Here is a 14,845-nt window from a genome sequence, read left to right as displayed (position 1 = left end):
GGCAGTGGTTGCAGTGTATTGAACTAGATGAATAAAGATCCATCACTTTGCATCCTCCAAAGAATTCTGGTGATTTTCGACGTCTGTTGCAAGATCACAAGCTTTTTTTGTGAAAAGCTATTGTCCCTAGGGTCATCCAGCATCAGACACAATATTCAAGCTGTTTAAAAATGCTCTAATTAGTGATTTACTCATGCATTTTTCTTTTCTGACACTTCAGTAAGTATGATTCTTAATAACATTGTGCTTGCAAATGAAAAACAAAAGAAAAAAAAACTTAATATTTCCTAGAAATTCCATGCCAAACTTATTATTTTATTTGGAGTTTGTCAGTTGTTCCAAACACTGTAGGCACCAAGTAAACTGAATTCAAATGATAGTTGTCATTGGCTATGATACCACTGATAAAAGTTGACAAAATGGATGCATCTGGCCACAGAGATGACCTACATATTTATATCAAAACAAAACATCTCTAGAACTATAACAAAAAGCCAATAACATAGAAGTTCTATCGAAATTCCGATATTGAAATAAAGGGCTTCAAGTTTTGGTCCCAACAAAACCAAAAGCAGGGCCAATTTTCAACTTTTAGCCAGAATTAACGAGGGCCAATTTTAACAGATATTGGATTTCAACTATAATCGTTTGCATTTATTCAGACTTTTAATGTTATTGAGCATTTTCTCTAGACTACTTGAAATTTTGCAAGTTCAGAGGATGCAAGCAAATTCAGAGAAATATTTGATGTAGATTTTGCTATCCTTGGGCTCAAATCTTATAGACATTTCTGCTATAATGAGTCAGATTGTAAATAATATTCTACACTCTAAACATAACTTTCTGAGCATTTATTTTCAAAATACGTTACCTTGATTGTTTCAATGCAAAACTACCAAAAATCATGTTTAAGGTCATAAAAAAATAATATATGCTCAAACAATGTCTAACTTATTGTTCTTTATTTACTTTATTTTGCACTAGTTTTTATATTTTATTTTTTGATTCACATTTCCAATGAAAGCACTAGAACTTTTGAGACCGAAACTTGTAACCATGAAACTGAAGCTAATTTTGAACCTTGGCCTTAAGATCATGTCTACCATTGACACCTAGTTACTAAAAGAGCAAGTGTTGGAACTTGCAAAAGCTCAATAGATTCATTGCAAGATAATGTAACAAAATAATGCAATCATTGGAACAAACTACAATGTATAATAATACTATCCACAATGTCTCATAAAAATAAAAAACTACATGCAGTCCATACTTCTAAGAACAATGAACCTATCAAACTTTCTAGTGATTTTAGTTATGTTACATATATGCAACTACAAATTACTTTCAAGATCTGTTATCTAGGTCATGATGGTTTTGTGATATGTCAAATATGGTGAGACTATCTATTAGCATATGCAATACCTGAAAGTTGAATCCACCGGTAATTCCATCAATATTCAGTACCTGCCAAAAATACACTTCTTGTGATGCACTTGCACAAATAATTCTAAACAGGCCCCAGAAATATAAAACATTACCTCTCCTGCAAAGAAAAGATTTGGTCTTATCTTGCTCTCCATGGTGTCAAGTGATATCTTTACAAAAGAAAGAACAAAATTAGATAATACAAAGAACAGTAAAAAAAGATTTGCCACTGCGTACATTAAGAAAAATATGAACCTCCGAAAGTGGGACACCACCAGCAGTGACAAATTCATCTTTAAAATGACCCTACAATAGCAAAATAATGAGTTCATAGAAACTGACAATTCAAGCATGCTCTATACTTGAAATATGATTTGAACAAAATTGAAGCATACCTTTCCAACAACCTTAAATGGGCATTGCTTTAGCAGAAGAGCTAGTGAATTTAAGTGGTTATTTGATATGGAAGCCCATAATATATCTCCATCTAAACCCTGAAAAAAAGATTATTTGTGTTAATGCAGAAGATCACCCTCGAATGTTTGAGAATCAAAAATATAAATTTCACTGCTAAAAGGCAAGACAACCTCGCGTTCCAATAAATATCTCCAAAATCTTTTCACCAAACCGAATTGTGAAGGAAATGAATTGCTTGCCTTATGCTTCTGCAGTGGATATGCAGGCTCATTAGTTCAGTATGCACAACTGGGAAAACATATTTATCAAGCTTTGATGTTGAAACTTGACAATGATCACTGAACTTCATATACAATTTTTTTTTCAGAAACCATTGTGCAAATATGCTAAAGCTAAAGCAATTTAACTCTGTTAGAATAATAAACAAATTTTGGTAGAAGCAGTAAAGGCCTAGATTTCTCACTCAATCCTTTTGCCCCTTGTTCTGTTTTTCTTTGGTAAAACCGCATAATTATTATATTATCCTTGAATAAATACAACCATGAGATTTTTTTGCCCCTCATTCTTCAAGAATCCGAAAGATCCCTTTTGAGTTCGGAACTTAAGGTTTTTTTCTAACTCCTGATATACGTGATGATTGTTATTTATCATGTGCATTGCATGGTATTTAGTAACTACTATGCAAATTAATGTAAGAGCATGCCCACGACTTAGGCAGCATGTTGCTGCTAGATAAACATGAACCAAGAGCAATATTTCGTTTCATGATATTATTTGGGTACATCTTTAATAGCTAGAATCTTCTGCCTAGGGTAATATACCTGCTCGGAATCTCCCTGAAATGAACCCACACCCACTTCTTCCTTAAGATGTTTCTAAATATCTGCTTTCCCGCACCCGCTCCCCAACTCACACTCAATTCTCACAACTAAGGGTGTACATTACATGCCTTAAACTTCATCAAAAATCAGAGGAGTTGCTTGAGTGTTGGTCCAGTTTATAGAAGCCAGCTCATCCTTTCATTGAGAAAATACCACCGACTAGGGCAAATGCAACTTCCCAACACCCACCAGAGGTAGAACAAGTCAGACTTAATTCTTGTGCCAGTCCCTTAAAAAGATTGTCAAACAAAAAGCAGGTCTATTCGAAGGATAGAATATAATTTGAGCAATGATGAACCCACATACAACTCAACATTTTCATCCTGGTCTGAATTGGTTAAACTAATGTGGATACAATTAAAAGGATAAAGGAACATGTTGTTTATTTTCTTTAGCATGTTGACATAGGACAAGCTAGAAGGCAGAGTCCGCATAGGTTGACCTATTATTTCTCTCTTTGCCTAGTCCTACTTCTCTGCACTTCTTTATCTTCAGCTTAGACCTCTCTCTTCACCTTTTTGCAACAAAACCCTTGCCGCTTGACACAAACTCTCAAATACGTAGAACTAGCCAGCCTACCTTGGACCCCTATCCGTTCCTTTCCCTCTCCTTTCCTCGCAACCCAAAATCATAATCCCCTTCTAACCATCCAAAACCCAAATTTAGGGACTGCTCTGACTCTTTACAGAAGTAGCCTTATCTAAGCTCTCATCACCCTTTTGAACATCATTCCTAGATTACCAAGAAGCTTTCTAAGTCGCTGAGTGGTAATAAATTTTAAAATCATCTTGGCCTCCATCACATCTATGTAGTACCCATAAGATTCCTCTATTCATGGGCAAACATTGGTCAATTATAATGCGGACAACAGCTTGAGGGACTCTTCCTGATGATTGATTATCCAAGATATCTTCATGCATAATGATACCATTAGATGCATTTTCTCTTCCTACACCTTTCAATTGTGACAATGAAAACATATGGAATCAATAATATCTTATTCCAAAAAAGGAGCCACAAAATCACCTAGTCCATTGCAATGTTCACCACCTCAAAATCAGACCCTATATCAGTACCATTCTGGAACAATGTTAGTATGCTTGGTATGGTGGTTGATTTGGCATCCTAGGACTCGATACACCCCCTATACTGAGTCTTGATTCAGTACCAGTATGGTATCATACGCACTACACAAGCACCAGTATCATGAATCTGGTTCATCTTGTAAAACTAAGCAAAATATAGAAAAATAAGACGTGATCATGTTGAACTGCAAAACACTTGTAACGTAAGTGATACTATATGCCTTCTTCCATCCTCAATTCATCTACTAATTCAAATACACAAATTGGTGACAATCATAGTTTGTCGTACGGTCATACTCCCTTCTTAAACATTATTATAGAAAGTCAGCCACTACTAAATCTTTCTTCATTAATAATCACCACATCCATATTTCTAGGATCTTGCCCACTTCTCTTGAAGTCTCTTACTCAACGAAGGAAACAGGCCATAGATATATCGGCAACTTGATATGGCTTATCCACTTCTCCAATTTTAGCCTTTACAAGTTGATTTATAACCATTATTGTACTATTCTCATGATGCCTTGCCCACACATACATGCCAGTAGTCTTCATCAAAGTCTACTAAACCAGTTAGATCAGGATGTATTGAACCGAACCGGTTAGTCACCGGTACGGTTCAGTTGATCGATTCAAAATGGAAGCCTTACGACACCTGCGGAGAGAGAGGGAGGAGAAAGAGGAAAAGAGAGAGGAAAGGAGGAGAGGAAGGGAGGGGGAGCGACCATTTGCCAATTTGAAAACTAGCGAAAATAGACAAGGATCCCATGATTCGAAATGAAATAGGGGAACGCCTGTTTCGATGAAAACCTTCGAGCCCTCACTCTCTCTCTCTCACCCCCTCTCCCTCTCCCTTCCTCCCTCTCTCTTTTTCTCTCTCCTTCTCCTTCTCCCTCTCCCCCTCCAACTCTCCTTAAGCTGATATGGCCCACAATGGCACGGTACAAACCTGCATCATGCTGAAGGGAACACCAGTTGGTACCCCTTCCGGTATCGATTCGGCGAACCTGAGACTCTTTATGATTCTTCTTAAGTTTTTCTCCTAATAGGAAAGGCAAATTCTCAATTTATGTGACTGCATCCAATCTCCGAAAAAATCCCAATTGTTTCGAACTTTCTATTTTTGGAATGAGATATTTACGGAGTCAGTACATAAAGATTTAAGGTCATTCTTCAATTTGCTCTCCACTTCTAAGTTCATAGCTTTCGCGGTAGCTTCATCGATGTTACACACCAAATAAAAGGCCTACTTAGGAAGATCATCTAATTCTCCAGGAAAGATCAATTGAAAATTCTTCATCCACAACCTTTCCATTATATGCAAGGGACCTAATGTGTATAACTGCAACTGAGCAAACACGATGCATCTTTTATAAGAGAGTGTACTCAATACATAGAAATTAGGTTCTCCTTATAACAACAATGTCTGTTCCACCAACTATTTCAAAGGAAGTCTTCAAAATAATGCCCATTAGCACGATAAGAACATGTAGTAAAGTTCAGTCATGTTGAACATCATCTCCCCAAACAATGATAGAGGCAACACTACTGCAAAATTTCAATGATAATTAAAAGTACTAAACTCTATGGCTATTGGTAACATCCACAATGTTATTCTTCATTCAGAGATATTAATCATGCACATATCTTTGTTTTGTCAGCGAGTCAATTGTCATATATATACCAATATTAAAATGAATGCATAAAATTGAAAGCTTTGAGCTCAGTGTATGGTACATGGCCATAACAAGGGGAAGAAAAGGGAGAGAATACAGGTATCATGAATTACAAAATAAAAAAGCAAATAATGAAGAAACTATCCTACTCCACTCAAGTTTGTGTTAATTTTAACAAGATAATTGCAGCTTAGTAAGCAAAAGAGGAGAACTAGAAAAAGAGTAAACCGCAAGCTGAGCCTTGTGCTGAAAGAGGATATGCTTCAGATCATCTATACGAATATCAGGAGTAAAGTCTACAAAAAGCATTCCTGTGTACAAATCCACAAAGACAATGACATTAGAAGAACAGGTCAAAATAATAGAATGGAGACTACATATGCCAGATGTAACAATCAGGTTGCGCTACTTCATTAACCCATATTTTCCATTCTAAAGGCATCTTGGAAGAGAAAACCATATAACATTTCATCAATGGTTACGTTTATGCAAATGGATTGAAATTTTGGAATCTGTACAAATCTACTCTCAATCAGGTGAGGGATTTTTATAATTAAAATCAGCATTTAAAGATTCTGATATACCTTGACAACTTACAATGCCAAAGTTTACTTGATGGTTACGAGAAAAGAAACATTAAGTTGAAAAACCACTAGATAAAGTACCAGAAAATCCAGTAGCTAACATGAAGATTATAATGGAAAAAAGGGAAAGACAAACATATACTTATGACATCAGATAAATTAGGACTCATGAGTGAGCATTAAAGCATACCACGAAATTGTCAAGGTTAACGAGTGATTTAATCTATTCTGAATACCTTTTATGCTGTCAGCTGTCAGCTGTCAGCTGTCTGCATGGTATATCTCTTCTGAGCAATTAAAAGTCTTTTTTCTTTTTTAAACAAGAAACTAAACAGATGAAGCACAAATAAGAGTCAGCTGCAGATATAACTTCATCAGGTGTAATCTTGATATGTAGTAATTAGTTAAGCTCAAATGTACAAAAACAAATCCTCACATCAAGGTTCGAAAACTTGTGACTCAGACTTGACTCACCCTCTACTAATTTTTTGACATGGACAAGTCAATTTGGTGACTCAGATGAGTCATATTTCTCATATAAGCACACATACATACATTGATATATTGTATTTATACATGCTTATATAAATTATTAAAAATTTTTATGTGATCCAAATATCTACATGAATTCAATATGCTCAAATTGTATAAGAATAATGAAGAATATATTGATGTCATAGACTTAATAGCGGCAGCTATATGCAAAACCTAATGGAGAAAGACATTATCAAATTCAACATTGCAAGTTATCACAATCAATCATGTCCAAGCCATTTCATTTAAAAAATATCCGAACTCTAAATTAACACATAAAAGAGAAACACCAAAGTTTTCAAAATTTTCTTTCTTATTATTTGTGATGAACCAGTCTTTAGCACAAAGAAAAGGATCACAACCATCTCTAGTCATTGTTGGCGGAGTAATGGAGTCCTGCTTCCATATCACTTTCTTGATCCTCACACACACACACGGTGGCAGTTCAGTCTAATTCAGCGATGACTTGGTCTAACTTGATGATGACTCAGTCTGACTTGGCGACAACTCATCCTAACTCGATCAAGTTAAGGTCTTGAATAATATAAAAACTAAAAACATGACTCAGCCAATCTTTTTGTTTGATGTGCCAATTCAAGCAAATCCTGAAAGATGCAGCAAGACTCCGCCAGGTCTTGCTCACTTTTTAATACTTTCTAAGCCATCTTGACTTCTGATGGACTCACCAAGTTTTCCAACCTTGCCTCACTGCAATCATTGTCTAAAATTATCAAACTTGTCCCAATCTTCAAACTCAAGTCTACTCATAATCCCCTTTACCAAAGCTCTACCTGTGTAATTGGAAAGGAACAGTTCGCGTGCTGCCCAAGCAGATAACCGAAGAATCACAGGACCGCTGAGACCCCAATGAGTCACTAACATAGGCCCAACCTATAAGACACAAATATTATATTAGAACATATTTCCACCTCATGATAACTAAACAAGCAAAATTACATGCCTGGGTAAATTCAGGTATATTTCTGTGGGATGTTTCTAACTTTAACTTTGCTTTAACTCTTGGAAATGCAACCTGCTCATCATCAAAAGAAGTAAATTAGAATGAATTTTCAACTAAATGAGCAGAAAACTATATTTTCTGTGAAAAGATTTCTCAATTGTTAGCATAAATCGGGGGAAGAAATATAGAATAGTATTTTTGTAAATAAAGCCACACTAAATAGTAAAAGTTCTGCATGTCAACCATCATTGATGGTACTCATGTCTACACTGCTGAAATATAACCATTGTTTAATCGACTAGAAGAATCATAGGTTCATAAGCAAGAAATCATCATCATCCACATCAATGTTTTCTCCAGTAAAAAGTCCTCAAAATGGCTGGCTGTTTTGATGTGCTAATTAATAATTTAGCTCATAAAGGATACTGCAGTTTGTGATACGATGTTTTCTCTGTAAGCAGACAATAATCTCACTAGCATAAGAAGAACGCAATGCATCATCTATAAACATGCTGCATGGTTCCAGGTATTTTAAACGGAACAGAACTCGCTGGTAAAGCATATCCACCCTGTGCCGCACCCCCCCCCCCCGCCCGGTCAAGTAAAGGCCACCAAGGAATCCAAGTCATACTACAGTCCAATATGGTGCACAGTCAACAACATATGCATCCATATCAGTTCTTCCATCAATATTTTCTGGCAAAAATTTCAACTGCAATTCAATGTGTCTAGGGATATATATCCCCAATGAAACAACATTTACAAACTACAGTTAAATTATGGATAATAGGGAAGCATAATCTCTAAAGAAAATTGGCCTAGAAAAGCTTCTGCAGTTTTGAAATGTTTATATAATGTGCAAACAGAACTGAGAAGAGAATTAAAAAAAAGACACATAAGTGGAAGCTAAATATAGATGAGTAACAGAAATCATGCAGCGGCCTGTAGAGGGATGTGTTCGGTGAAGGTGCACAGATAAATGGTTCGGGGATGTGGAAGGAGATATGGATGTCAGAGGCTTCCCAAGAGCAAAGCCAACATTGTGAAGCTTGATCACTGAACAATACCAACTTTACAATTATGAAGACTGACAATGACGGTCCAACACACGCTATGCTTCGCAGAATTTAGACATTGGACAGATACCAAAAAAAAAAAAAAAGGGTTTCTGGGACAGCATGAGTTTATTTTAAAAAATGAAAAAGGAATTTATAAATAGCTTTTTACCAAAGTTTTATTATCCTGAAATAGTTAGATGGTAGCCCATAGATAAAGCAAACAAATAGCAATGATGATATAGCAGTTTTGGTAATGGATAGTATGGTAACATAGATGTAATATGTCTTATTCCTTTACCAATGAAATGTAAGAAAAGTGGAATTTCTGTTAGAGGAAATTATTAATTCTGCAAAAGAGATGGAAGGCAACTATTACTGTTTCTATTATTATGTTTAGATGAAGCAGCTAAGTCTACGATAAACAGTTTTCCTATGACACAAGTTATCCCAATTTAATCACACTCAAATGCTGCAAAAATTCTCTAAGTAGAACAGACATATATGTGGCACATACATCATTTATAAGCATCAAGCACATACTGATATTAAAATTTTCCAAAACTGATTATGCACAGGAATCTAGGTTCTAGATCTATGTATTTTGTATCAGTAAATTCACATGGATATATAGGCGATGAGTTGCAGAAATGTTATATGGTTCCCAAGACCCACGATGTCCGATACATCAACAATATGCAAAATGTCTAATCCAAATTTTTGGCCAGACTGATCAAAGAACAAAAAACCAATTGAGCAACTGTGAAATCGAATGGAAGTACAAGATAATGTATAGTCTACAAAATTAAAACAAGAATGTTGAGATGAAAACATGATCTAAAAGAATTATTAACAACAGAGATATTTCATCTATTCAAATTACCCCAGACAAACTTGCCAGTTGTATATCCTCAATTTTGAATGTGAATAAGCTGGGCACTGGGTCTACAATGGAATGACCAAGCTGGACAGCAATTGCGTAACCCTATAAACATATTACAGTCAGTTATTAGATGGGAAGATCGCTAGTCAAACTTGATAAGAGAGTGTTTAGAAAAAAGAAAACACAATTATTCACCTGCCTGCTGCTCCCAGTGGCAACTAATATGTAATCAGCCTGAATATATTCAACAAAATCAACTGTACGTTTCTCAACCTTCAAAAGGAACTTACCATTATCAACAATGGATGCACCTGAAACCACTTTTCCTGTCTGCAGTGAAACTTAAAAACAAACTTTTCTTTCAGCAAATCCAGCAAAGATAACCTTTGCATATAGAAAGTTTGAGACATAGCGGTGTAAGTACAGAAAAAAACCTAGAGCATAATATGTAAACATAACACAGATTTAATTCCTGATACAGATGATATTGAAGGAGAAAGCTTAAGTACAAACTTTAACAGCATTTACATAATAGGACATGCAACAACTTCAGCTTTTGTAGAAGCGCACAAATTCTATGGCATCACGACAAATATATTCACATGTTTCCCCCCAATTCTAATTGCTTTTATTAAGAAGTAAGGGGGGAAAAAATCTCTAAATGGAAAGAAGGAACTTCCGGAGAGAGACAAAAGGTTAAAAGATAAGTGATCGTGAACACACACACACACACACACACACACACATATATATGGATGGAATGCGCTCCTCTAAAGAGGAGAGGGTATCTACTCCTCTCAGATTGAAAATCAATAATCAGGTACCCAAATTGAAGATCTACACTGTTAATCATGATCTTACTTGCCACTAAAAATGCCTAGAAACCAAAAATCATGTATTTAGTCATCTCTAATCTATGCATCAAGCAAGTGCAAAGATGTATGGTTAAAATAATATAATTATGTTTTGCTATGATCTAAGCATTAAACTCTATGGGTTTTCAATCCATACATGTTTTAACATGTATAGATCATGATAAATAAGGTGGATGTAAATATGCATTATGATGTATGTATTATTCATGTATATGTATGTACATATCTGAATATATTAATTGATCACACTGACCAAAAAAAAAAAATTCAGCAATCTATAGTCCCAACATGTAGGAAACAAGTATTCCACCCTTTTAGAAAGTTAACATTTGAGCTACACAAATATCTAGAAATAGTCTTTAAAATTAAGAGGAACAGCATCGTGGTCCAAAAGGGTAATATGGAAGAGAACTATAAGTGGCTTTTTCTTCAAGTTTCTATACATCCTGAAACACCATATTAGATAAAGATCTGAAGTGTACTTTTATCATTATATTGTTGATGACCTAAGTACTCCAGGACGTAAATTCACGAGAATCTTAATGCCATTTACATGTACGGGTGATAAAAATGCGTTTTAGATTGGGGACATTAGCAAAATCATACAACCATAAAAAAAAGTGAACCAACTAACAATAAGGACTCACAACTATCGTCAAGCCACATAATTAGAAAATTCATAACCATGTAAACACTAGCTCACAAGGACAGATGCATATTATTGATCTAATGATGTATTATGATGAAGAACTTAAATGACAGCATTTGTGTGACTGTGGACACATACCTCCACTCCTATTTGCTTCACTAAGAAGGCAGTCCACTATAGAGGCCGAGGTATTGCTAACAGGAAAAACTCTTCCATCTTCTTCTGTCTGATGCAAAAATGAAAACATTTTCTTTAATAATGTCCAGCCTACACATGGATATGATGAATAGCAAGCAGAAAGCAAAGATTTATGAAACAACCTTAAGCTGGACACCATGATCAGAGAACCAGCACATGGTGTCCTGTGGACCATGGATATTAAAGAAAGACCCCCGCAGTTCTCTGTTTCCCCTAGGATAATTTTCTGTCAATCTCTGTACAAGTGCAGCACGAAAACCCAAAACCATCACATTAGAGCAAGACATGTATAGAACAATATTAGATAGCTTCACATCTCAAATTGCACACAAATTCATGAACGACAAAGATTCAGAAACAACTGTTTAAATATTATTTAGTTCCTTGTTATAAAGTGTGAGAGAGCTAGAGATAATGGGGATATATGCATAAGGTACAGCACATGAATCCCTGCATATATGGTGAATATGTCTTCCATATTATTGCTGATTACACTAATGTATCTGCATTGGAGATAAAATGCTTGAAGATGCAACAGGTCCAACAAAATGCAGATGGTGACGATATATTACAATTAAAGAATAATAAGTTTACTGAGTATCCCAAGAAAATATGTTATTTGATCTGTATATCATGCCAGTCATAAATAAGTTGGGTAATATCTTAACATATATAAAAAGGAGGGTGGATAATCTGAGATGACAAGAATTTGAACTTACATTCACAGTTCATCAAGATTGACCTACTCATTCCCGAAATATAAGAAGTAATTGATTTCTGAGTCACATATAGTAAGCTATTGGCTACAGATGCGTATCTAACCGATATGATGATCCTTTATTTAGCCATATTTATTAGGGCCTGTTTGTTATTTCTTTTGTTTCCTGTCTTTGTTTTCAGAAATCCAAGAAGAAACATGAACTATATCGAACAAATATGTTGAAACTTTTTCATTTTCTAAAATGTTTATAAAATATTTAGAGCTTTTGGTAGCACAGATTTCTTGCTTTCAAAAAGAGTGAGAATTGAAGCAAGGAATAGCAGTTTTGTGTGAATGCCATCTTAAACAATAATCTCCATCTGGTATTTCACTAATTTAGAGAAACAAAAACACAAAAATATTCACAACGCCAAGCAGGCACTTAGTTTTTGATATCAGACATGTCAAATTGTACTCTACTAGCATGAGTCAATATGTGGTAAAACATGATGTGTAGCTGGCATACCAACAGATGATGCTTTTTCATAGGAAATTGCAATGACTTCATAAATCTTCAGTGGCTTACCATTGAGTCAACAAAATGCCCATTTGTCACATTGCACCGACCTCCACCGGAAATTTTAACCTAACAATAGCGGTAAAAATAAAAAGGAATTAGATAATGGTAATTAAAAAAAAGGTTTAAAGCATTTTGTTCAGGAAATCTTTAGCCAAGCAAAACAACACAGGAAATAAAAAAACAAAAAAAAACAAAAAAAGGTTGTGTACCAGCTCTGGATCAATTTGGAGGAGATCATTAAACATAATGACATAGGTTGGGTACATCAAAAAGGTTAAGCACCTTGTGTTATTTCTTTAATATGAAACCTTCTATAAGTATATTTTTCCCAGCTTCAAACATGAGCTCAGGTGCTAATCAAAAGCAACCTTAATCTAATAAGTATGCCCAAACTTTTTCTTTAATTATGCTGGAACTATTGCAAAGCAATATATCAGCTCATAAACAGCTTGATTAGCTGATGATCTTAGATATATTAATTACTAGGACAAGAATTTACAAATAAGTCCATGGAAAGAATTTTGCATCCTGACTGCAGATTAAAATGATGTGCAATATCTTGAAACATTTACCACAGAGTTATACATGTCCTGAACCTTGATATTTCCTAAAGAAAAAACATGTTTATTTTATGGAAAAAAGAGAACCAAATATCAAATGAGATAGAAAGCATGCCCTAACCAGTATATTCAAGCATGACTCAAAAATTAACCACTACAATTTGAATCTGACCTTTGATAAAAGCTTCCCCTTTTCAATGACCATCACATTTAGATGAGCCGCTATGTTTTTTGCTCTTATTGAAGCATAAATACCAGCTGCACCACCACCCACCACCACCAATAATTGTTCGTTTGTCTACCAAACAGATATAGTTATCAGAGAATTTTTACTAAACAGCAAAAGTTACATGAGGAGTAGAAAATATGTACTCAAAAATGGTTGTCGTCCACATGTTAGAATTTTGATTTGCCTAATAACATCACTTAGCAAGCAATTTGTTTCTAACACATAACCAAATCAAAACGCGCATACTATTCTTGGCAAATCTTCATGAAGACTAATTACACCAAGTACAAAAACTGTAGATAAGTGAAATAAAGGTTAAACTCTCAGTTTGCAACATCATGATTCCTAACAAATCAGGAGCACTTTTTATCTCTATCTTCCTACCCTTCCCTTTAAGCTTTGTACCATAAGATTTACAGCAAAATTTACCTCGAGCTTTAGCCATCCTTGTTTTTTGCAAGACTCTAGAACTTGGCTTCTAGAATAAATTTGTAGTCTTTTGCACATGTTCCAACATTCCATGTAATCTAAGGCTGCATTTGGATGCGATAGAATCCATGATTGTACAATTTTTGAAATTATAAGTTGTGATATACATAACTACTTATTTGATTTTATAGTAAAAATTGACCAAATCATTGAAACAAAATTAGAAATTTTAAAGTTGAGTATAATTGTTTGATCATAAAATTTTCCTCTCCATCATCTTATATTTTTCCATATTCTAATCACTCCTTTGAACCATCATCCCCCATATTGTAACTCACTCCTTTGAACCATCATCCCCCTATCTCGGAAACTTTTCTCAATCAGAGAAAAGGATAAAATTATGACTTAAAATTTGAAAGCTCCAATCCCACTAAGCATTTCCAGCCTGTGCAATATTTTTGAGACTTTCAAGTTTCAACTTTGGCTTCTGTTGCATATAATCCATGTATTTAAGCAGCCAATAGCCATTCAAAACAATTTTGGAAATCAGCCATATAAAGTTTTTTAGCCAAGGTTAATAAAGAATGCATATCAGAGAACATACCGTTTAGAGGAAGGTTGATGGAGCCATGTTAACCCAAAACTCACTGTTCTTCTTGATTGGCACTGCGTGTCCTAAGGAGTCCTAATCATTTGACCCATACGCAGCTATGGTACATAGAATGGGCCCTTAAGCCAAGAAGTCATACAAATGGCAAGAATTTTGTTCACCCAGTAAATCATATGAGCAGAAATAGATAGACGTTTCTCCATGAAAATTATTTAATGTCTTCATTCCCATTCCTCACACCAAGAATCATGGGGCATCGGCATGCCATAGAAACAATGCATGCAAAAAAAGGGGCAAACATCAAGATTTTAAAAAAAAAAAAAAAAAAAAAAGAAGACGGTAACCCATTTTTCCCACCTCGATCCGAAACCTAATCATTCATGATGGCTCCATTACTCAACTACTATCGAACAAAACCATGCTTAATTTCCATTCGGGACCAATGTAATGCCCAAGAACAAAGATTTCTTGAGAGAGATAAAAAGAATGCGATTTAAAACCCATTCATTCATAA

At 35.0% G+C, this 14,845-nt stretch overlaps 1 protein-coding gene across 6 annotated transcripts in view; it reads right to left on the bottom strand.

Moving 5' to 3' along the window:
- Positions 1-14,845, bottom strand: part of LOC105054088 (uncharacterized) — a 23,504-nt gene that overhangs the window by 8,235 nt on the left and 424 nt on the right. For 4 of the 6 annotated variants that reach the window (XM_073252128.1, XM_073252127.1, XM_073252129.1 and 1 more), the window contains exons 2-15: positions 13,236-13,361; positions 12,510-12,569; positions 11,346-11,459; positions 11,164-11,251; positions 9,697-9,842; positions 9,502-9,603; positions 7,564-7,635; positions 7,394-7,493; positions 5,713-5,795; positions 2,013-2,090; positions 1,821-1,919; positions 1,681-1,731; positions 1,539-1,595; positions 1,423-1,464 (exon numbers count right to left, since the gene is read on the bottom strand). In XM_073252128.1, coding sequence (XP_073108229.1) covers positions 1,423-1,464; positions 1,539-1,595; positions 1,681-1,731; positions 1,821-1,919; positions 2,013-2,090; positions 5,713-5,795; positions 7,394-7,493; positions 7,564-7,635; positions 9,502-9,603; positions 9,697-9,842; positions 11,164-11,251; positions 11,346-11,459; positions 12,510-12,569; positions 13,236-13,361 — 1,218 coding nt within the window. Of the gene's footprint in view, positions 1-1,422; positions 1,465-1,538; positions 1,596-1,680; positions 1,732-1,820; positions 1,920-2,012; positions 2,091-5,712; positions 5,796-7,393; positions 7,494-7,563; positions 7,636-9,501; positions 9,604-9,696; positions 9,843-11,163; positions 11,252-11,345; positions 11,460-12,509; positions 12,570-13,235; positions 13,362-14,325; positions 14,436-14,845 lie in introns of those variants that run through there. The other 2 variants (XM_073252131.1, XM_073252130.1) reach the window with 2 other exon arrangements.

This window comes from Elaeis guineensis, chromosome 2, assembly GCF_000442705.2.
Source record: "Elaeis guineensis isolate ETL-2024a chromosome 2, EG11, whole genome shotgun sequence".
In the NCBI taxonomy this organism is placed as follows: Eukaryota; Viridiplantae; Streptophyta; class Magnoliopsida; order Arecales; family Arecaceae; genus Elaeis; species Elaeis guineensis.
This window is presented reverse-complemented; position numbering and strand designations above follow the sequence as displayed.